The following is a 24,124-nucleotide window of genomic DNA, read 5'->3' on the forward strand; positions in this document are numbered from 1 at the left end:
AGTCCCTGACCAGCTTCTCGAAGCATTTGCTTACGATGGGGGTCAGGGCTACAGGTCGCCAGTCGTTCAATGAGGAGATGGTGGAGGATTTGGGTACAGGGACGACGGTGGCCATTTTGAAGCAGGCTGGGACTACAGACAGAGAGAGGGAAAGGTTGAAGATGTGCGTGAACACTGCAGCCAGCTGAGCCGCGCATGACTTGAGAACGCGGCCGGGAATCCCGTCCGGACCAGTAGCTTTGCGTGCGTTCACCTTCCTGAAGCACTTCCGCACATCCTCCTCAGACACAGTGTGCGCACTGACGTCATCCGCGGTGCGCACACTGTCCGGTCTCATGGTGTTCGCTGTGTCGAATCTAGCGTAGAATACGTTTAGATCCTCACACAGAGAGGCCGTGGTCTGCGGTGTGCTGGTTTTCCCTCTAAAGTCTGTGATCGTGTTTAGTCCCTGCCACATACTCCGAGGGTTGTCGAACTGTTGCTCCACCCTGTCCCTGTACTCACGTTTGGCTGCTTAGATAGTCTTCCGGAGTTGGTAATGTGCGTGTTTGTAGTCCGATGTGTTCGCGGAGGCAAAGGCGGTGCTCCGTGCCGCCAGTGCCACGCGAACATCTCCGTTAATCCAGGGTTTTTGATTTGGGAAGGATTTAACTGTTCTGGATGGGACGACATCTTCCACGCATTTCCTGATAAATCCGCAGACTGAGTCTGTGTACTCGTCAATGTCCCTAGCAGCCACGTGAAACATTTCCCAGTCCGCGTGATCAAAACAGCACCGCCCTCCGGGTTGGAGCTTCCTGTTTCAGCTTCTGCCTGTAGGCGGGCAGGAGCAGGATGGAGCGGTGATCTGATTGGCCGAATGGGGTGCGGGGGAGGGCTTTGTACGCATCCCGGAAAGAGGTGTAGCAGTGGTCGAGTAGCCGGTCTCCACGAGTGTTAAAATGGATGTGTTGGTGGAGTTTGGGTGAGACTTTCTTCAGGTTTCCCTTATTAAAGTCTCCGGCTGTGATAAACGCTGCCTCTGGGTGTGTGGTTTCCTCACTGCTGATCGCGCTGTACAGTTCCCTGAGTGCTCGGTCAGTGTCGGCTTGTGGGGGAATGTAAACAGCCGTAATAATCACTGCTGTAAATTCCCTCGGTAGCCAGAATGGCCGGCACTTAATCATCAGGTACTCCAGGTCCGGTGAGGTCCAGGTCCACTTATGCTTACTCCAAGCACCGCTGCGAGTTTGGCCGTCAGTGTCAGTTTTCGGATTCGCCTGCTGAGCTGCTGGTGGAGATCCACCCGGACCCAGTGGCGTGTCTAGAAAATTTTTGTTGGGGGGCCAGGTAGGGGCACAGATTTGGAGAAGGGTGGCAGATGTAATTGGCAGATAATGTTTTAAAAAAAAAATCTACCAACCGTTAACCATAATTCAATAATCCTATAAACCTAATAACCGAATGCGCTTTTAATTCTTATTAGAATGAGATTTTAACCACTATGGTGCAAAGTTTTTAGATACTGCGTTGATAAAGTACAAGAGATACAATCAGTGCTTTGTCAGTGTTTACTCAGCATTCAAGGACAGCAATATTTGCATAATATTTTTACTGACATATAGTGCACATATGTTTTGGGCAAAAACATTTTTGAATATTAAAATACGAACATTTGTAACAAAGAATTGACAAATTAGCCAATGCCAATGCAAAACCAATGCCTATTAAAAAAAAGAAGATAATCTTCTCACAAACTGGTGTTTGATTTTGAAACAGAAAAAAAGTGGGGAAACAACTGAAAAGACTAACATTTGAATAAAACCTGAAAGCAAGTAAATACTTTCTATGCTGCCTTATGGTAAACTTTGGTAATATTGATCAAGAACAACACTGGCTGATGATGAAATACAGTCAGCTGGCATGGTGACACTGCCAGTATTAACCTGCAGGGCTGGACTGGGACAGAAAATCAGGCATTTTGACTAGAGACCGGCCCACCAGGTATTAAAGCCATAAAGACTTTGACTGAAAACAAATGCTGTTGTGACAGTGATGTACAGTCTTGTTGGTATATGTATGATTTCTATACATTTTACGTCAGATAAAAACTTTGGTTGTAAGATTTAGATAATTATTTAATAAAAGCTAGATATTTTAAATGAGAATAAGAAAGAAAAGTATTTCTTTGTGCCCCACCTTTCCCTGTTAATGCCCTACCTGGCCCCCTGGCAAAACTTTCCTAGATCCACCCCTGCACAGTTGCCAGCTGTCAGCTACATAAAAAAGGATCCTGGTGTTATTTGTGTCTCAGAAACAGTTCATAACTTCCCTTCAACTCATTCATGTGAACTAAAAGGTAAACCTGTTTCTCCAATACCTGTTCAGCTCTGATGATTCAGTAAGGACATCTCCTGGTTTCATCTTCATGTTTCCCTCTCACCACATATCCAAACCGATATCATGACCAGCAGCTTTACAGCTGTGGCTCCAGCAAACATCAGCTGATACTAGAAAGTAATATCAAATAAATTCTAACAACAGCTGATCAAGCTTAAATGTGCTGCTGTTGTTTAGCGCGACATCTGCTGGTTTCCTCTTTCTGGCGCAAAGTGGGCGATAAATAAACAAGGGAGAAAAGCCAATCAGCTGATCATTGATCAGTTTCATGATTGAAGTAGCAACAGGAGAGGCAGGGGAGAGAATGAGAGGAGAAGAGGCAGCTGTGCAGCGTAACGACAGAATAACTCCAGCTTTGTGTCTTTTTTTCATTATAGCGAAAGTCCGGGACAAACTGTGTTCCTTCTCAGCTCAATACGAAACGTGTAATATTTTCTCTGAATGAGGGACCATTCCATTTTTTTAAAGAGCCGTTGGCAACTCTACTAACTAACCTTATGAATAAAATAAAGTTCACTATCAGTAACGTCATAGCACCCACCCAGCTGTATAAAAACTCTGTCAAGCTGGCTAGAACCAGTACTAGTTATTGCAACTGAGGGTAAAAAGTCAGCACAACGAAAATAAACTCCACCTAAACTTGGTTTATATCTGACCCAGATAGACTGCAGGTCATAACTTCTTACCTGAAGTTCAGTTCACCTGACACTCGGACTGGCGGTGTTCCAGATCTACTGGCGTTTAGATCAACTGGCGTTGGTCGAACAGATGTGTGGCAGTCTTGCGTTTCAGGAGCTGCTACCGACAAACCAGCAAAAAAACGCCAAATGTGTCATCTGTGACACTTGTGAGGTTATCTCAAACACACTCCGTCAGTCTTGATGCTGTTGAACAACAAAATGTTTAAAATGTGGCGAGTTTATCTGGTGATATCCTCATTCGCGACGCGATCGCGAAAACAGCAAACAATTAACACCACGCCGATGTTGTTCACAGGACAGCAAGAGTAAACGATCGGGAGACTCTTGTCGTCGTTATCGTTCCGCTCGCACGGTTTATTTCTCCGATTTCAGCGTTTTTGCTTCACAACTACAGCGAGCAGTTTACTTTGTGCACTAACATGGAGTCGAGTCAACCAGCGCCACCTCTGGCCAAGTGCCACAGCCTACAGCCAGATCAACCTGTGACACACATCTGCACCACGTTTGAATTCGTGTCATGCACATTTGTACCTTTCAACTGTGTCTGTTTAAATCACAGGCTTAAAATGGACCTGATATCAGGACAGGAAAGGGACATTACTGAACAGGGTTGCTTACAGTTCTTTTGTCTTTTTTCTTATTATTTTCTTTTGGGACTATATAGGAAATTGGACTAGAATGATGTTGCAGTTTTCAGCCAATCATTTCATTGACCCACAGATTTAGCCTAGGCTACCTTTGTTTTGTTTTTTTTATCACCCCCCTTTTACAACAAATACCAGTAAAGCAGAGATTGTAATTTATTTGCCATTATTCAGTTTTGGTTTTGCAAATAATCTGAATGAGCCTCTGTAGTAACTCAGAGGGTGACTGATATCAGGAACTTTCTAAACAATGAATCAAAGCTAGAGATGACTTAAGGCTTTCAGGATGACTTTTAAACACAATGAAGGATTCCCCTGTAGGCTACCAATCACTAATAGTATTGTATTTGCTAAGTGTGAGCTGGTTGGTGTCAGTTTATCTATGCAGACGAGGCATTACCTCCTGGGTTTCCACACTACCTGTCCCTCTGGAGGCACAGACAGCTTTGGGTGGGGCTGAGACTTAGTAAGGTGGTGGTGGTTTTTGAGTTTGTTAATGAGGCTATGCCACCCAGTAATCTGTGTGTTCCTCATTGAAAAGTGGAATTTATTTGGAAAAATATTTCAGTACATTATACATCTGTGATTTTAATTTGTACATTTTTCCTTTTAAAATTGCTTTGTCCACAAAACAGCAGCCATTGATCAGATCAGAAACAATATTATTTACTTGTGTATCCTTTGACAGGTATGACTGGTGGATTTTTGTTGTTTGAAACAGAAAAGCTCTGATTGTCTCAGAAACTATATTTAGATTGAGCACAAACGTTTGACTGTCTGACTAAGAAAGCCTCACTTATTTTTATGTGATGCTATATCGGTGCACTTCTATTTTGAAGGCGACACATCTAGGTTATTGTCTGTGAGCCAGTCACATGCTTGTGTTTGTAAATTAACACCCATTTGGGCTAAAAAAAAAAACAAAAAACACTTTTTTTTCTTTCTTTATTTTTTTTTATAATGTAGCACAGTACTGCAACAGCAACTCTCTGGGTGCTCCTGCTAATGTCTCCTGGTGTTGTGCACAATGCTGGGCCAGAAAACTTGGCCAGTGGAGCCCACCATGAGTTGGTTTTGGAACTGTGTAATGTAGACCTGACCATAGGGACTGATTGCTTTTCCTGTCTCCTTGCCAGAGCTTAACCACAGAGAGGGAAGCTCTGCAGGTTCTGTGCGCTGTAATGGCAGTGGGTGGCTTTGTGTGCATGTATTTTAACATCTCGCAAATCACACACCTCAGATCAACCTTTTTTCGTTATGACATAAAAAACAGCCAGGGTGGTGAGCTGATATTTAAGTTGTGCCTTTCCTCTGAATGTTTCTGTGTTAAAACAGGGGCAGAGAATGGCTCCTCTTCCCAGGGTGTGGTGGGGCAGACCGGGCCTGTGGTCAGCTCCACGGGGGGAGTATCCAAGACCTCCAAGGGCCAAGGGTCTACAGAGAAGGAAGAACAAGCTGGTAACCAGAAAAGAGCCCGTCGGCAGTGGGAATCCTGGAGCACCGAGGACAAAAACAGCTTTTTTGAGGGTCTTTATGAGGTAAAGTTGCAACAACCTTTTACCAAGTTAAAAGTTTACCATGTGTAGATCTTTTGACGTCGTAGATTCACGGCTGCCCTCCTTTGTTCCCAGCACGGGAAGGATTTTGAGGCCATCCAGAACAACATTGCAATGAAGTACAAGAAGAGAGGCAAGCCAGCAAATATGGTGAAGAACAAGGAACAGGTCCGCCACTTTTACTACCGAACTTGGCACAAGATCTCCAAACACATCGACTTCGCTAACGGTGAGTTGCTTTTTTTCTCTCTCTCTTAATTCACCTTGGAATTTTTGATCCCCAAATATGAAGTTTGTACACTGTAATGACTTTATCGAATGACGCCTCATAAAAATGTGTACAACTCATACAACAAGGTGATGTCTTAGGCTGATCTTAATTGGTTTATTTTAGGTTTGTGTTTAGTTGTTTCAGTTATGCTACTTACTGCAGACACTGTGAATGAGAAGTAAAGAAGAGATGCTGTTAAACAGCCACATATATTATTATTTTTTCCTACAACAGAACTCACACTGACATTTTTGTTTTTTAGCAGGCAAAACATATGTTAAAGAAGTTCACCAGATAAGCTGGAGCTCTTTTCCCCTACAAAAAGCACCCAGTGTTACTCTCATGTTATCTTTATGTAGCACGCACAGGCCTCCACCAGTGTTGTGACTTGTGCTTCCTTTCCTTCTCAGTGTACTCCAGGGTGTTAAAGAAATCTTCCCAAGAACTGTACGGCCTCATCTGCTACGCCGAGCTTCGCAAAAAAGTTGGAGGATGTAAGTGAGGGCTGTAAAAGTGCTTGGATGCAATGTAGACTGCGTGTGTTTTGCTGTTTGTTCTGCTGGTTGTGGACACAGGGGATGTGATTAAACTCCAGATGATCCCTGTGGCTCGGGGCAGTTGCCCCTGAGGAGCATGTCTTAACTAGCTGTCTTGTGTTTTGTCTTTGACAGTGATGGATGATAAGAATGTGGCAAAGCTGAACGAACTCATCCAGCAAGGGTAAGTCTGTGGCAGAAGCTTTGGCTAGTGGGTTTACGTACACATCTGGGATTGTGATACTTTAAACTGATGCACTAGATCACATTTGGAAAGATACAGATTAGCACTTTGCTAGTATGAAAAACAAATCTGAGGGCTGAGTTGACAGTATGTAGTCAGATGCTTTCTCTGTGGCACGGCAAGGTTTAGAGCTTACAACATATATGAATAAAGATTCTTCTGTTCCACCAGGGCCACCACCGTGCGCTCTAAGGGGAGGAACCTGCGGATCAAAGCTCCAATGTGCCGAGCGTTGAAGAAACTTTGTGATCCAGATGGTGAGTATGAGCCTGCAGAAACCCAGCACACGCGTTACAGAACAAGCACTGAAAACCTCACTGATGGTGAGACTGGGGGGTTCACAGGGGCGGGGCTTTTTTACAAAAACCATGGCATCAAGTGGGCTGGTGGTGTTTCCATGGTAACTTTGGGTGCAAAGTGAGGAGGATGAAGGAGATGACTGTTCTGACCAGCTGTCATCAACCCCTCTGCTCAATAACACCCACTCATCACACTTACTGAAAATATTTGCTTTCATCAAGGGTAGAAAAAGACTGTCTCTTGTCATTGTTGTATGTAAATCTGTGAATGGATCCCACTGAGATTGATGGCTGCCTTTTCATTTTGTCGTGGTTGATTAAGTGAGAGAGCATAGTTGAGTTTATAGGTTTTGGGCTTTTCTTATAGTGGCTGAATCTGTAATTTTGTGTCCTGCAGGAGTGAGTGATGAAGAGGACCAGAAGCCGGTGCGTCTGCCCTTGAAGGTGGCAGTGGAGCTCCAGCCACGCAGTAACCACTCCTGGGCCCGAGTTCAGAGTCTTGCCCACAACCCTCGCCTCAGGTCTGACATGGATAAGAACCACAATATATTTTCAAAAGCATAACATCCAAGAGTCGGAGAGATGTCATAACTTCATTAATTCATTTTCTATTATTATTTTATTTATTTATTTTATTAGTTCAAGCCATGGTGATGCAACAAAGCCTGAGCTAATTTAAGAACCTCTTCTTGGCTTCAGACTGCTTATTTCAGTTTGATGGTTTGCATGTTTTCCACCGTTTTCTGGGTCAGCTCTTGAGAAATGAAAGTAATAAAATTTCTGTTTTTTTTTTTTTTGTTTTTTTTGTGCAAATTAAATATGTGTGTATATGGTTTTTTTTAAGCTAACTCGTGAAATTTGAAAAGTGTAAACACCCTCAGACATGATGCTGTTCAAAGTTTAAACTCTATTTCTTTCATTTTTAATTTTTGTTCTCAGTTCAGTTTTCAGTTAGTGTTCAGACTGGGTTTGCTTCTTTTGAGGTTCAGTTTCGTTTTTTCCTGGTTTCAGTGTTAGGGTTTTTTTTTGTTTTTTTGTTTAATTATTATGATAATAAGGGTTATTTATCATGGGTAGGTTGAAGAAGGGTAAAGACTTTGTGAAAATGGCTGAATTACAGCAATGTCAGTATGCATTTGTTTGCAAACGTGACAAAACAAATATAGTAAAACTATACATTAATGAACATTTCTGTTTTATTTTAGTTATTTTTGGAGCACGTAGTTGGCGTTTTGATTTTTCCCACACAGGATTATTTCGGTTTTAGAAAACTCTATTAAATTTGATCCACAGTAGTCTAAGTGTAAAATGTAGAAGTAGTTTATGTCAGACGTATTCGACCTGGTAGTGTTGTATTTTGCAAAGTTGACATCAAATGTTTTTTCTGTTTTCTCAGGATGGTGGTGGAGCTCCACAGGAAAGTTTCCAGCCTCATAGAGTATCTGAAACAGAAGTGGGCTTATCATGACCAGTGGATTGTATCCTTTTTAAAAAAAAACATTACAGTGCAATATGTATGCAAAACTCTTCAGAGTGTTTTTCATTCCTAGTGTACATATTAGAAATGTACTGCTCTAACATGCTGCTTTCTGGGGCATATACAGTGGGGCAAAAAAGTATTTAGTCAGCCACCGATTGTGCAAGTTCCCCCACCTAAAATGATGACAGAGGTCAGTAATTTGCACCAGAGGTACACTTCAACTGTGAGAGACAGAATGTGGAAAAAAAAAAAATCCATGAATCCACATGGTAGGATTTGTAAAGAATTTATTCGTAAATCAGGGTGGAAAATAAGTATTTGGTCAATAACAAAAATACAACTCAATACTTTGTAACATAACCTTTGTTGGCAATAACAGAGGTCAAACGTTTACTATAGGTCTTTACCAGGTTTGCACACACAGTAGCTGGTATTTTGGCCCATTCCTCCATGCAGATCTTCTCGAGAGCAGTGATGTTTTGGGGCTGTTGCCGAGCAACACGGACTTTCAACTCCCGCCACAGATTTTCTATGGGGTTGAGGTCTGGAGACTGGCTAGGCCACTCCAGGACTTTCAAATGCTTCTTACGGAGCCACTCCTTTGTTGCCCGGGCGGTGTGTTTTGGATCATTGTCATGTTGGAAGACCCAGCCGCGTTTCATCTTCAAAGTTCTCACTGATGGAAGGAGGTTTTGGCTCAAAATCTCACGATACATGGCCCCATTCATTCTGTCCTTAACACGGATCAGTCATCCTGTCCCCTTGGCAGAAAAACAGCCCCATAGCATGATGTTTCCACCCCCATGCTTCACAGTAGGTATGGTGTTCTTGGGATGCAACTCAGTATTCTTCTTCCTCCAAACACGACGAGTTGAGTTTATACCAAAAAGTTCTACTTTGGTTTCATCTGACCACATGACATTCTCCCAATCCTCTGCTGTATCATCCATGTGCTCTCTGGCAAACTTCAGACGGGCCTGGACATGCACTGGCTTCAGCAGCGGAACACGTCTGGCACTGCGGGATTTGATTCCCTGCCGTTGTAGTGTGTTACTGATGGTGACTTTTGTTACTTTGGTCCCAGCTCTCTGCAGGTCATTCACCAGGTCCCCCCGTGTGGTTCTGGGATCTTTGCTCACCGTTCTCATGATCATTGTGACCCCACAGGATGAGATCTTGCGTGGAGCCCCAGATCGAGGGAGATTATCAGTGGTCTTGTATGTCTTCCATTTTCTGATGATTGCTCCCACAGTTGATTTTTTCACACCAAGCTGCTTGCCTATTGTAGATTCACTCTTCCCAGTCTGGTGCAGGTCTACAATACTTTTCCTGGTGTCCTTCGAAAGCTCTTTGGTCTTGGCCATAGCGGAGTTTGGAGTCTGACTGTTTGAGGCTGTGGACAGGTGTCTTTTATACAGATGAGTTCAAACAGGTGCCATTCATACAGGTAACGAGTGGGGGACAGAAAAGCTTCTTACAGAAGACGTTACAGGTCTGTGAGAGCCAGAGATTTTCCTTGTTTGAGGTGACCAAATACTTATTTTCCACCCTGATTTACAAATAAATTCTTTACAAATCCTACCATGTGGATTCATGGATTTTTTTTCACATTCTGTCTCTCACAGTTGAAGTGTACCTCTGGTGCAAATTATTGACCTCTGTCATCATTTTAAGTGGGGGAACTTGCACAATCGGTGGCTGACTAAATACTTTTTTGCCCCACTGTACCAGCTTGTGTCGAATATAAACTGGTCCTTAACTTTGAAAACTCAGCTTAAGAGTCTCATGGAGAGAGAGGCTCTAGAAGGCAACCAGACCAGCACAGCCTCTCCCAGCATAACTCAGAAGGAAGAACTTTTTCTTTTTCCAGCTGAGAGCTGCACATTGACTACACTGCCTGGGGTGGCACGTGTGGTTCACTCCAAAGCCTCCTGCACTGTCCATTGGATCGAGAGTGGCAAGAGCCGACCTAATGCCAAGGTGTTGCCAGCTGCCCAGATCCTGGGCATCCATGCAGCTCCACAACCTCGAACTGGCAGCAAATCTGGGCGGGGAAGCGCTGCTGTTGCTGGTGCTTCACTGACTATAACGGGTGATGCTCGTCGAACTGAAACCCCCAACCCTGATCCATCAGCAGACAGTTCTGCAAAGGTAGAGGAGAAGAGACTTCAGTCCCCTTGTGTCCCAGTTTCCTCTCAGCTGACTGTCAGAGAAGAGGGAGATGGGATGGGATCTTCTGATCCAGGAAAGGCCTGCACTGGCGTTGAGGTCAGTGGTGGTTTAGCCATGACCAGAAGCACGGACAGGTCATGTAGTGGTGCCGATGGCTCCGCTGAGCAGTACAAAGAGGAGCAGAGCACCAGCGCGTCTTCCTCGGAGGCAAATCAGCCTCCTTCAGTCAAACCTCCAGTGACTGGCTCAGACGAAGCCGTGTCGCAAGCTTCCCCACCAGCGACCAAAGAACGGGTCGTTGAGCAGATCAGAGAGGAAGGCTGGAGCGCCCGTGACGCAGAGAACGTCACCCTGGCCGAGCTGTACCTGATGTTTGGGAAGCCAGGCAAGCTGCAGCTGGAGTACGAGTGGCAGCCGGTCACAGCTCCACCCAGCAACTCAGAAGAGGGACAAGCCTCAGTGCAGCCAAAGCCCGACAGGACAAATCGAGTTTTGCGCTGCTTACTCAAGCTGGTTTCCACTGAAGTCAACCCCAAACCTCTGGTAAGTTTTCCCTTTTCTGTCTTCCAAGATTGTGGCCTGGTGTGTTGTTTAAATTACAAGTTGAAAAGATGAAAAATGTGTAATTATCAGTGGCATTAAGGCTTAAAATTAAACATTTTTAAGATGCAGCAGTGTGAAGAGTTTATATTCCGTACAAAGCCAGCTGATGAAAAACATGTTACTGGTTATGTACTATGAACACCACAGGTTTTTTTTTTTTGTTTTTTTTTTTTTGTCTTTTTCAATGAAAGTGCTATTTCGAGATAGGAGCATATCATGTGTCTTTTCCTTCAGGCTCCAGAGCTGTGCTCCACAGCCACATCACCCCTCAAGACCTATCAGGAGGAGCAAAACCAGGTCCTCACACCTCCGGCGAAGGGTCCTGTTGCAGGCGCCCGTAGCCCCAGCTGTGGGCGGCCGCAGGCGTCTTTGCGCATGCCCAAGTTACAGCTGCCAAGTGCTGGAGGTATTTATGTCTCTCTCCTGCTGGCTTTTGTGATAAAGTCTTTTCTGTACTTACAGTGCTGTAGTTATTAAACAGCGAGAAGTAATTATGCAGCACCGATGCTTCCTCTTTAGAAGTTGTCTTCAAATAGCTGCCTTTCCTGATGTGGCACCACATCTGTTTCAATCCTGTTCAGGTGGGCGCAACCTTCCCCGCTCTCTGCTGGGTTCTACTGCAGTTGGCGAATCAGAAAGCAGCGTGTTCGCAGTACCCACCACGCTGCCACCCAACAGCTCACGGCACAACCGAATGTTCTCCCCTAACAAAGAGGCAGAGCTAGCCTTCAGACAGCAGCTCGACTCGATCAGTGTAAGCCAGAATAATGCATCATTTTTTGTTTATGCCAACTGTACAAAGACATAATTCATGTATTAACGAGCATTAATATGTGCTTTTTTCTTTTCTTTTTCTCACAGATGCAGTCAGATCTTTTCCTTTCTAGACAGAGAAAACCTCGGAACAGACAACTTCGCAAACCACTTGTAGTTCAGGTGAGAGCAAGATCATTATCCATTCATCAGTTCTGGGCTTGGTTGGGTGGAAGGCGGGTTTTCCTAAGTGTGTTTTTGTTTGGCCACTTCTTTCTCGTTCACAGCGAACACTGCTGCCCAGAACTACAGGAGACACTCCTCAACACGTCTGCTCCTTCTCCATCCTCTCCAACTCCTCTGCCACAGGTACTCCTCAGATGGCAGGACAGAACGATAGAATATGTCGTCAGCTGAGGCTGGAAATGTTTAGGGCGTAGTTTTACAGTATGCATTAATGAAATCACAGCTAAAAACGATTTCTCTTTCTCAGCAAGACCCTCTGGTAATTGTCTGCTCTCTCACTTCCTGTTTCTTCCTTCAGGAACTGGATCTTTCCGGCCGATCCATCCCCGACTAGCTCCTTCCTCTCGCTCTGTCCAAACTAAAACAACCCCAGCAACATCCAGCTCTGCGGGGGCCAGCCAGCTCTCTAGTATGGACTTCTTCTGTTATCTACTACATTTTTCTGTTTTATTGAAATATTGATAAACTCTACACCAAATATACTGCAAAAAAATTACATATTGTTGTTTTTATGGGGTCAACAACTTTGCTTTTATAAGCACCCAGTTTCACACCTTGGCTCAGGCGATTAGAGGATCATCAGGGGTCCTTTTGTCCCTCTGTGGGGGGATACTCCCACTAGGTTTAAATCTGGGACTCCCCACCATTTGACCTTAGAACTGAAAAAGCTTCTCGGATGAGAGGTGAAACGTCTTCAAGTAACTTAAAGAAGTCCAGATGCTTTTCTTTGTAAGCTCCTTTGACTACGATGACCTGGATGACTGAGAACCTTCACAGACATATTTTATAAAATTGCTTAAAAACATATTTAAGGTCCAAGTTGTATTTGTGTAAGATTCCTGTGTCAAAATCTAGAACTCTGAGAAGGTCAGTGACAGACAGTATTTCTGTGCAGACGACAGAAGCAAAAACATTTTTCCAGAAGACCTTGGACCATCCTTTTTTTTTTTTTCTTCCTGCTCTGCTCTTCACATGCTGTTGCTGTTGATGCTTATCAGGAGTGATATGACAAATCTCTCATTTGCCTGAACTGTTAATACTTTCAGGTGCCATTGACCTGGCAGCTAAGTCTGCAGGCATCATCCCAGGCAGTCCCTGTCGGGAGGTGGATTCTTCCACTGTGGATAACAGCGCTCTTCTCGCCACCACTCCCATTGCTGATGCTGAGCCAGACTCTCAACTCCACCAGCAAAATGTTCCAGAGGTCAGAGACAGACACACACACACACACACACACACACACACACACACACACACACACACACACACACACACACACACACACACACACACACACACACGCTAGAAGCCTCCTTCATTTGATGTCTCCTCCTTGCCTGTGGCATTAGAATAAATGCTATTGCCCATTACCATCTTGGAGTGTTACATTTAAAACTGTCAGTTTTTGATTTATCTTACTTTAATGAAAGTTATTGCTCACTCTAATGATTTTCTGTTTATCTGTGCGGTGTAGGCCAGGTTTTGCATAATGTTTTTCTTTTTACTGTGCATCTGTCGTACAAGACATCACAAATGATTTAGTAATTTTTATAGATTTTCTTTGTAGACATTATTCTTGCATACAGTTGTCATATTCATGATCACCTGTTTATTTGTCTGTTACGGTTTAAAAACAAGCTGCTCCAAACAGTTTGCCCTGATGGGATAAATAAAGCTGTTTGTATCGCCATCAGGGCGTTTCCTTGCTCACAGTGGACCTTTGTGAGGGAACACTTGGCTTAGTTAAAGGCAGTGAGTCTGCGTAACCTCATTTGTTTTCCAGTCGTAGCTGATCACCATTTGGTAAAGAAAATTGTCAGCTATGCTTGAATAAATGGTTTAAAAAAATGTGATGTGCTAAGTTAAATCGCTCTTTCCATAGAATGGCGTACCACCTCCGTCTCCTGGAGTCACCGGCGGGGGAGACTCACTCCTCTCTCCCCCGAGCGTTGCCTCGCTCCTTGATATCTCACTCCCAGGCCCTCCTGAAGAGGCTCTAACCCCCGGAGAACCTCAAACGCAGATCAGCGACTCCATCATCGAGCTTGCCATCAACTCCACACATTACGGTGCGTGCACGTGCAGACGTCTTACCCGAGCCATATTGACAAGAAACTGCTAAATAAAGCTTGTACAGTGTCCTGTACACCTCCAGGACACTGCGGCGTGCAGCCCGGATCTCAGCTGACCCTTCTCACCCTGGACACAGTCTGTTTGACCTGCTCCCCTCAGGCAGGAGGCTCCGGTCCATTCGCACCAGAACCTCTCGCCACAAGAACAGTTTCTTCCCCTCTGCTGTTGGACACATGAACAATAACCACATGACTGTCCCCGCCACTAACACATGACCCTACGCTGTGTCACTGCATCATTTCATGTTTGGCACTGATCACCACCTGCACTCATGTATATATCTTTCTACGTAGCACTCATAATTCTTATTCTCATGTATATATCTCATGTATATCTCATGCACATATCTTTCTTTCTACATAGCACTTTAATTCTTATTGTCTGCACTGAAGCACCGCAGCAATTTCCTAATGTTGTAAACCTCAACATCTGGCAATAAACCCATTCTGATTCTGATTCTGATTCTGATTTAGTGAAATGGAAAGTGAGAGTAGGTTAGAAAGGTTTTGTAATTACCACTGAGGTCAGCTTTGTGGCTCCACAGCATTAATTCCTCTGCAGGTTGTGGAAAAGAGTGCACGTTGACATCCAAGCAGCTAAACATCTGAGCCTGCTGAGTTTAATCGCTGATATCTCATTTCTGTTTGCCTGCTGCACTGCAGGTGAGGAGGCTGCTCTCTCTCCAGCCAAGCTGGGCAACAGCGACGGCTCCAAACTGCTGGCCTCGTCTCCCTCGCTCAGCCCATCCAGAGGCTGGATCCCTTCACCCAGCCACGACCCTCAGTGGTACCCCAGCGACTCGTCTGACTCCACACTGGGATGCCTCCTTTGTAAGAGTTTTTTTGCTTCCTTTCTCAAGAGTGTGCCAGAAGTTACATTTTAAGCCAAGAAGAACAGAATATTAAGTGGATGTATTTTTATCATTACTTCCCACTAAAAATGCTGCATACAGCAGCACGTGCAGTCAACATTTACAAAGATTTGTTTGTAAAATCCCCAATATTACTAACACAGCTGTATGATGAAAGGCCATTTACTCAGTCTTTTGCTCTTATTTTCCTTGCAGCCAGCATGGTCTCTCCTGATAAGGGCAGACGGACCACCCTAACCCCCACTGGCCCCTCCAGTGGCACAGCTCTACTCGGTCCTAGCCTCCTGGACTGCAATTCTCATGATTCCTTTCAATCCCGTGGCCTTCCTGATGTGGCAGAGGTAAGTAAATGCTTGTTGATTAAATGAAAGAAAGTTGTGACTGAGAAGCAACACTTGCCACAAACACAACACAGTCTGAATCTCAGCAACCAACATGTTATATGTTATTAATTAGTCTCTAAAATGTAAATGTAAAAACATCACTTCCCATTTTAAAAATAACCTGCATTTATATCCACTCTGAAAATGTGGTTCTTATCCCCTTTTGGATCTGTCCTGCTGTGCAAGTGGACTCTGACCCAGAGCCGGTTGTGTTAGGGACCACATGGTACCTTTTGGATAGATCAGCTTCTGGGCTGATCCACCAAATTTTAGGTGATTTTTAATGAAAAACTTGTTGAGTCACACCCTGAGATTCAGACACCATACCTTTTGAAATGCTGACAGCATTTAATATCTGAATCTCAGTCTGTGAACACGTTTCCATTTTTAGTGCTCTCTCTCGCTCTCTTGCGTGCTTTGATAGCGACTTTATGAAGAAATGAATCGGGAGTGTCAGTTAGCTGGTTCAGGTGTGGCAGGAGGGGATGAGGCAGAGAGAAGCTCTAAGTTTGTTAAAGATAACCTGCCAGTGAGCAGGTTTAGTTCAGATTGTGTTAAGTGATTCATCTCAGGGTTAACAAACGCAGACTTGTTAGCTTAAACCTGTTTCCTGGGATGGGGCCCAAACCTGCCTGGGAGGTGAATAGAGCCCGGTGACTGTTGCCTCCTGTGTTTGGACTAACACATCTGCTTTTTCAGTAAATAATTTAATTTCATTGACAGATATTGATGTGATGAACTTTTCCCCCCCTGCACTCTTGACCTAAAGTATGAAACTGTTCGAGGGATGTCTGGAAAAATCTTGTTTTTTGGGTTTTTTTTCTCCTTCTTGGATTTGCCCTTGTTGTCAGTCTGAAAGCTCTTTGGTGTTGCTTGCAGATGGATTCTCAGCTTGCTTGTATGATGAGTGAGAGCAGCATAGACTACATCGCTCGCTTCAATGATCTGGCTCAGGAGCTCGCCGTAACTGAGCCCTCCATTCCACCTCCCTGAGGAAGACTCCACCAAGCCATGGTCATCTGTACCTCTAATCTACAGCCAGTTCCAGGCATTTCCACAGTTCCAGGAGAGAGAGACACAAACTTCTGGGCCCACACTTGGAAGCAGTGACTACTGCTAGAAATTCAAAACCGATTTGCAGCCAGCAGCTGCAAATTACCCCAACTTTTACCACGTCTGGTTCTCACACCTGTCGATAAGCAGGCCGGTCCTAAAAAGAGACCAAGGCAGAACTTTGCTCACCTAGAGCATCATGTTGTTGGTGACAAGAGGTACTGTAAGTGAGGAGAGGAGAGGTTTCCTCTCTGTCTTCTCCCTGTTTGGAGAAAGAAGACTGGGGAGAAAGGCCAACCCCATCCCCCCTCAAAGCCATCCATGGCCTGTTTGTAAAAGTGCAATAATAGGTGGTCAACCGTGACCATTGTTCAAAAGCGAGTTGCGTTGGTTTCACTGAACTGTTCTCTAAGGAACAATTCCCTTTAAATACAAACACTTTAGATAAAACAAATGAGTTTACAAAGATACAACCTCATGTACAGGAAAATACTATGCCATATCCGAACAAAATATCTGATCTTTCATGTCTCTTCCTGCTCTCGGTGTGTGAGTGCATGAATGTATCTGTGTGTGCGTGTGTATTAAAGGCTGTAAGGCTGACCGCTCAAAATGTGCAGTTCAGATCATCAGCTGGTGGCAAACAGCCACTGGACTGTGATTTTTATTAAAAGTAATGTCGGTGAGAAAGAGATACTTGGCATAGTTCAGTAGCAAAAGTGGAACAAAACAAAGTGATGTGTAGAAGTTCATTTTTCCTGTTGGCCTCCTTTTTTCTTTTCTTTTTGTTCCTCATCTCTTATGAGTTCAGGTGTTACAGATTGTGTTGTAGTCACACGTGTTTGGAATCGGGTTCTTCATTTCTCAAACCCACATTTAAAAACAAACAAACAAAAAAAACAAAACAAAAAAAACAAACAAATACAAATAAAAAATGGCAGCTTGTTGGTTGACTCCACTTGGGTAGCTCCACAGATGCTGAAAATGTTATTGGAATTATTTTATTGTTGCATTCATTTCTCATTAGTTTTGTGTGCAGAGATGCAAGTTCAAATATTGGATTTTGTTGCATAAACAGGAATACCTTTTTAGATATTTAAGCCCTCTTCACACGTGTGGTATTTGGAGACTGAATCAGAATGTTTTAAAGAGTCTGTGCTGACAGTGCTTATAGCCACAAACAGCATAATGTGCGTAATGTACTGTTCTTCATGGTTGTTGCGTCTGAATGAAAGCCTTGAGGAACGTTCACATTAAAACGTTTCCTTTGACTCGGCGCTTTCCCAGCTCCTCATTCGCAAGCTGCAATAGGGAGAATTTCCCTCCTGTATTGTAGATGTGAGCGTGAATTGCACAGGAAGGTTTTAATGAAGGGAGATGAACAACTCAAAAAGATGCGCGTGAGCGGCAGCACTCTGATGCGTGCCTGTCTGTTAACATACATTCAGGCTTGTGCTGTTTTAAAAGGTGACCTATCCAGACCTGAAGCTGCCAGATCAACAGCAAGGAGGGCGTGTCTTTGATTACTTTTGCTGTCGTTTTCAGTAACGCTGACACAACAGGTGGGCGCTCTCTTGCCGACGCCATCGATTACAAGGAAATCTAACAATGTTGCTCATTTACTTTCCTTAGTTCTGTTGCTTTCTTGCCGTCCTAATTAGTTCAAACAAATGAGCTGGCTGCAGCCACACATTCATTTTGTTTGACAAACTAGAATTATGAATGTCCTGGCTACTATTGAGTTCCCAGTAGAAATACACTCCATAAGAGCGAGCGGTTAATTTAATGAAACACTAAAGCCATAGTTGACTCCATTTATTTTAATTTTTGTTTTTTATTATATGCCCCCAAATTACTTTCCTCTGACTAGTGGATGCTAACAAAACACTATGACTAAAGAGTGGCTCTTGCATGTTACAGAAGCAGACATCGTTTCTCTGAATTTTTCATGCAGTACAGACTCATTGCCTTCACATTTAATTTGATCAACCAGCATCATCTCTATGCAGCTGTGTGAACCCGTTTGGTGTAAACTGTTAGACCTCTTTGTCATTCCACAAACGAGATTGTAAGACGATCTAACAAATGTAAGCGCTCCTGTGGTGTTAGTTTGTGAACATTTGGAAACGCTTGATCTTGTCACACTAGATGATTCTTAATAAGGAATCCTATTGAAGGATGTATTTGTACAAATGGAAATTCCAGTATTCACTGCGCTTTTGTAACATAATGTAAATCATTATTTGGACTATTTATTGTTAATATTTCTGAGACAAGTGTTTTTTCTGTTTTAATTTAAGGTGACATCCAAGAAAGGAGGAAAAAAAATACTGTTTTCAGTTTGTAAAAGGTGTTTTATTCTGTGCATAAAGATAGTTATAAAAACCTGCCTGTTTTCTTGTATTCACTGTGTTTGGGGGATACACAGCAGTTCATATGCAAGCTTGTACAAAGTTCGGTCTTTGGCCTTGGGCTTGTTTCTGACAGGTTTGTCAGCTTCTCCAGAGATGGATGAGTGGTTTATCCGCACAGACTCCACACTGAATTCCTCGCTGCTCCCAATAAAAGTACAATCATGCTCCAATCCAGACGACACTTTAAAGTGACAAAGAATATTAGCCGGAAACAAAAACTCGACTGCACGTACGTGTGCTGAAGTGACTCATTTTCAGTGATGTGCTCTGCATACTGCATGGAAAATATGACCCAGAAACAGGTCGGGTGCTGCACCATTTTTCAATGAGAAATTGTTGGCAAACGTTGACTTTGTAACCACAGTAGATATTTTAAAGGAGAGTAAGTGACACAGTTGTGGGTAGACATTCTGCCAAAACATCAGACATGATTCCTTTACCACAGTTTGGTTTATTTAAGCTGTTCTGTTTGCATCAGGAGTCCCAAATTATGGAGTTCAAATTAAACCATCTCTTCTCACCAGCCTGCAAAATGTGATACTGCAGGCTTTTGCCAACAATTTTTGTTGTTTTTGGGTGGGAAGGGTAAAAGTTTCTCAGACATGACAGACAATATCAACATGTAAATTAGACATTAAACAATGAATAGTACAAAAACCCACTCCAGCTCTGTCCCAGATGTTATAAAACAGATCTCCTCATTTCCTCCAAAGTCTTGCTTATTTCAGGTCCTAGACCTCACCAGCTCGAACATCACTTATCCTTAGGTTTTTGCTCCTTTCGAGCGCGCGAGGACATGAGCTTGAAGAAAAGTGCAGGCCAGAGTGTGCGGAGGTATACTGCAGCAGTGGGCAGAGGGCCGGCCAAAACCACGTCTTTACTTTGCTGACGAACAGCCTTTAGGACTTCCCACGCCACGTCCCTGGGGTCCCAGCCCGTAGCTGTAGTTCTGTCCAATACTGAGCGGTAGTTGCAAAGACAAGAGACATGTTGCATCATTGATACAAGAGAGTACAGATTACTTCAATTAATTCAAATTACTTTTATTTATATAGTACCAAATCACAACAGCAGTTGCCTCGAGGTGCTTTTTAATGTAAGGTAAGAAAGACCCTACAATAACTTATAAATTACTCTGGTTATGTTGCTTCTTACTTTTATTATTTAGTTATAAAAATCCATTTGGCTTGTAGTCTTTTCCTTATTTAGTCAAAAAAAAAATCCGTAAGAAAACACAAAATCCCAGCTGGCATCAAAGATCCACACACATTCCAACACCACCTTAATAACTCTGAGATTTATCACCTGTTACCAGCTGACTCTTAAAAATGCTGCTTTTGCTACTGTTACTCTTTTGTTCCATCCTCTCACTGCCTCACCTCCATACTTGGATCCATCTCCTGTGACAGCATTGATCGACAGGTTGGTTCAGATGTACCCGGGGCTGATCACAGTCACTGGGATCCCGTAGCGCTCCATCTCTGCCCGCAAGCAGTCGAAGTAGGCCTGGGTGGCGTGCTTGGACGCAGCATCTGACCAGCATGAGACAAATCAGACGCTTGCTTTAGTTACCCTCCTCCTGCTGGCAAACTCATGTTGTGTTTGTTTGCATTAATCAAAGACGACTTACAGGCTGACCGGTAAGGAATGGCTATCTTCCCCTGGACGCTGCTAATCACCGTGTCCGTTTTAGCCAGGTCGAAGACAACAGTACAGGGAGTGTGAATCTGGTGGATAACCAAAGCGAAACAAAACGACTCTTTACATATGGATCCTTAGAGGCTAAGCTATAGTTCAGACAGACCAGACTTTATTGTGTTACTCCTTTGTGTGTATATACATACCAGTTTCTGTGTGTTTGCTGAACTCGCTGTTAGTTCTTGGACCACCTGCTGCAGGCGAGCTGCGTCACGTCCACACAGCACAAGCCGTGCACCTGCAGCGTGGAAGACCCGCGCAGACTCTACAATGCAGAATTCTCGTTGTAGATTAGTGAGCATAAAACAGGGGTGGGTGCAGAGAGCCACACCACTAAGCTGAACTCAAATCTGCTCAGTATCTCTTTAATTCTTACCAGGAGCACTTTATAAAACTGAAATAAGCATAGAAGAAAACTGCTAACATTTTTATCATGATATAATAAACATTCCCCAAAACAATTGTGCACAAAATGTCCATATTTTTGCAAAATTTAAAAGACTTAACTTTATTTTAAAATAAGTGCTATTGCTATTTTTAATTATTTTTTCTTGCTCAGCTACAGGAATCTAGTCCGTCTTGAGTTTCTACATCCAGTGAATCAACAGTGCAACAAACTGAAGTTAACGGTTTTAGTTACAACACCAACAGCATGGTTCACTGACTTGCACAACACCTTCTGCTGTACGATTCAGCGAAAAAAAAAGCAATTTTACTTCTGGCTTCATTTCAGTCACTTTATCTTGCATCTGCTTTAAAAGTCCCACATTTTTCCCTGTCAGATTTTGACAGGTGTAAGTTGTTTACAAACAAACAAACTTTGGTAGTCCCTTTTACTGAGCCTGTGGCTGCTAAACTCTTTTATTTATTTATTTATTTAGGACAGTGCATGTTAATGAACATAAATGTAAAAAAAAAAAATTACATGAATGTAAACATACCAGATTATAGCCAAGGGCTAATTTCCATCTGTTGTCCTTAAGCATAAAAATAGACATAATAATTCATAAAAATTCATCATTCATTCATAATAAAAACTCCATCACCAAACTTACACATACACACCATTCTGTTCCCAAAATAAAACATTAACACTATACAACTTATACATGATCACACACTTGACACTTTTCGTTGTCCCATGTAAAAAATTCATTAACAGGGCTGGGTCATCACAACTGTCATCCACAGCCACCAAGCACTCTTTGATAAACTCCTCAGAGGATGGCTTGTTTGAAATCACAAAGCTGGTCTTGCCTGCTCCATCCCTGGATGTGTGAGGCTTAGTGAAAAGTCCTGTTGCTTTTCGCAGATTTGCTAGCAACAGTCCAGCTCTTTTCTCTCTCTGTTTAGTCTCACAAAGGGGATTCAATCTGTAATCCATAAACAGAGCACTCTGCTCTCCACAAACTAAACACATGGCTTTACCTCTGACTTCAGTAATTAAATATTTAGAAGTCTACGTCCTGTTAAAAACTCTACACTCCGTATCAATCTTTCCTGTTTTTAAAGGTCAGCTGACATCTTTCGGGGCTAGAAACTCTCAGAAACAAAAGATCAGGCACACTTACAGAGGAGATGCATTCGCTCACAAACATGTGTTTGTAAAGTAAAAAAATAGCATTCATGTTCAAAATAGAAGTGACAAATTTGTATTGTGGTTTCCTACAAAAATCAGGAATCCACTCTCTGACCAGGAATTTATCAAAGAGTGTTTGGTGTCTGAAATGGGACAAAATGATTCATGTATACGTATATATGTTTAAATCCTAATTTCCCATTGATCGCACGCAGACTGGTCCGAGACAACCAACGGGCAGTACAATGTCCAAATCTGATAAAGAACTACAACTACATGTTGGCATCTGCACAACAACACTGAAGAATGAGATTGCACATTATCTAAATAAAAGCCTACTAGCACTAAAGCAGTATGGTTTAGAGAGTTTGCACATGTAAGCTGAAATGAATGAATGGAGGCTGACCTTTCCCGAGCCCAGAGCTGGCCCCAGTTATGACCACTACAGCACCTTGGACTGAAGCCCCTTTTCTGAGACGTACAAGTATCCGGTACAACAATACGACTCCCAAACCGGTTAAAACCACCGGTAGCATTCCTCCTCCCATCACACGCTCCATTACTTGGCAATCACCAGCTACCTGCAGGTAAAAAATAAACAGTAAATACCTTATAAGAAATTACTTACTGTACCTTTAAAGTCCATCTGAATGCAACTACCAACATGACAATAATAAACACACATACAGCCAAAAAAGCGGGGGAATTAAATGGTAATTCATTGTAATAAGAACAGTAGGAGTTATGGATCTTCCTTTATCTTCTTAACCACTTAAGCCCCACCTGCTAGCAACAACCAATAACTTGATATCACCAGACTTCGGACAATCTTATTAAGCAAATGTTAACTAAATACATGCATCACTTAGCACATTAATATTCGCATGGTTAAAAAGTACAGTTCAGTATGCCAGGTGAACACCTTGCACATGCACACACTGGGTTTAGCACTAGCTTGTTCTGCGCAGGCAGTGTCAAAATAACGGCTACTGAGGCTAAAGCTAACAACAGCTAGCATCTCTAGCAAATACTAACAAGTGTTGGTTTGTAGTTCTGTTTTTTACAGGTCTCACCTGAGCCGAGCTGCTGAGCAGAGCAGCAGTAGTGTGTCAATGTGTCTCCTCTTCTTTTAGCTGATCTTCTTCCTTCTGTTTTGTCTTTATTGACGGTTAGAAAAACAGCTTTTGGTCGCTTTAGCGCCACCGTCTGATCTGGAGTATGCACTTAACAAAATGCGCTCTTTCAAATGATTAACAAATAAGGAAATAAGCTATTATTTCTCGTAAAGCTCATAATTTGATAATTTGCTATATTAATGCTTTACATTTATATTTAGAGGTCTTTTTAAACCACTAGTGCCTATTTAATCAGCTGCTATCTTCTTCATTGCTACATGATCCATTAGAAGTGTGCTCTACATCTCATTTCAGTTTTTCTTTTTAATTATTTAAAAATTCTTAGTTTTAGTTTACTTTATTTTTATTATTTATTACAAAATGTAGGGTATTTGTCAGGGTCATATTCTTCAGAAGTTCAGAATGGAAATTGCATCACAAACACAGGAAGTTGACTCAGAGTCATGCAGACATCCTGAGTGTGAATAAATACAGCTGAGGTCAGAAGTTTACAGGGACTCACTATGGACTTTAATTTCATGATCTCTTTGAATTGTCCTGGGTGAAATGATTGTACAGCACACATTTTTAATTTCTTTAAAATGAACAAAAATTAGGTAAACAAGTTTGAACTGGTTTTGAACTTTCTCTAATCCAAGGTTACACGAGGTCAAACGTATGTACCTCTAAGGCTGTTGCAAGTTAAAATTTGTGCTTTATAAATATAATTATAAACGATTTTAATGTAACATTTTTTTCAAGGGATGATTATACAGCGTACATCTTTAATGACTTTTAAAAAAAGACTTCTTTATTTTGGATTTTCTCTAATCCACACAGGGTCAAAAGTATATATAGGCCCAAATATATACATACACCCCCAGTAATATTTGGTTAAATGTCCTTTAGTAAGTTGCACTTCAACCAGATGCTTTTTGTAGCTATTGATGCTACCACCCTGGTTAACACTGTTACTAAGTTTTAAAGACTCAAC

At 42.7% G+C, this 24,124-nt stretch overlaps 2 protein-coding genes across 2 annotated transcripts; one reads left to right on the forward strand and one right to left on the reverse strand.

The window, feature by feature from the left end:
- Positions 1-4,729: 4,729 nt before the first annotated feature.
- Positions 4,730-18,853, forward strand: LOC146671344 (protein cramped-like). Its single transcript, XM_085405336.1, has 19 exons — positions 4,730-4,808; positions 5,060-5,262; positions 5,356-5,509; positions 5,962-6,045; positions 6,223-6,271; positions 6,503-6,588; positions 7,028-7,151; positions 8,027-8,108; positions 9,884-10,825; positions 11,120-11,291; positions 11,467-11,639; positions 11,747-11,821; positions 11,926-12,007; positions 12,183-12,293; positions 12,931-13,088; positions 13,767-13,953; positions 14,680-14,847; positions 15,084-15,229; positions 16,151-18,853. The coding sequence occupies exons 1-19, from the start codon at positions 4,730-4,732 to the stop codon at positions 16,262-16,264; spliced, it is 3,189 nt and encodes a 1,062-aa protein (XP_085261462.1). The 3' UTR covers positions 16,265-18,853.
- Positions 18,854-19,169: 316 nt separating this feature from the next.
- On the reverse strand, positions 19,170-23,217 carry LOC146671345 (peroxisomal reductase activating PPAR-gamma-like). The gene is made up of 6 exons (XM_085403568.1): positions 23,089-23,217; positions 22,422-22,596; positions 20,583-20,701; positions 20,369-20,465; positions 20,118-20,270; positions 19,170-19,697 (listed from the first exon to the last, which is right to left on the reverse strand). Exons 2-5 carry the CDS (start codon positions 22,573-22,575, stop codon positions 20,167-20,169), a joined length of 474 nt encoding a protein of 157 aa, XP_085259694.1. The 5' UTR covers positions 22,576-22,596; positions 23,089-23,217; the 3' UTR covers positions 19,170-19,697; positions 20,118-20,166.
- Positions 23,218-24,124: the final 907 nt, after the last annotated feature.

This window comes from Rhamphochromis longiceps, linkage group LG4, assembly GCF_057381845.1.
Source record: "Rhamphochromis longiceps isolate RC_006_pf linkage group LG4, R_longiceps_female_GT1.1, whole genome shotgun sequence".
In the NCBI taxonomy this organism is placed as follows: domain Eukaryota; kingdom Metazoa; phylum Chordata; class Actinopteri; order Cichliformes; family Cichlidae; genus Rhamphochromis; species Rhamphochromis longiceps.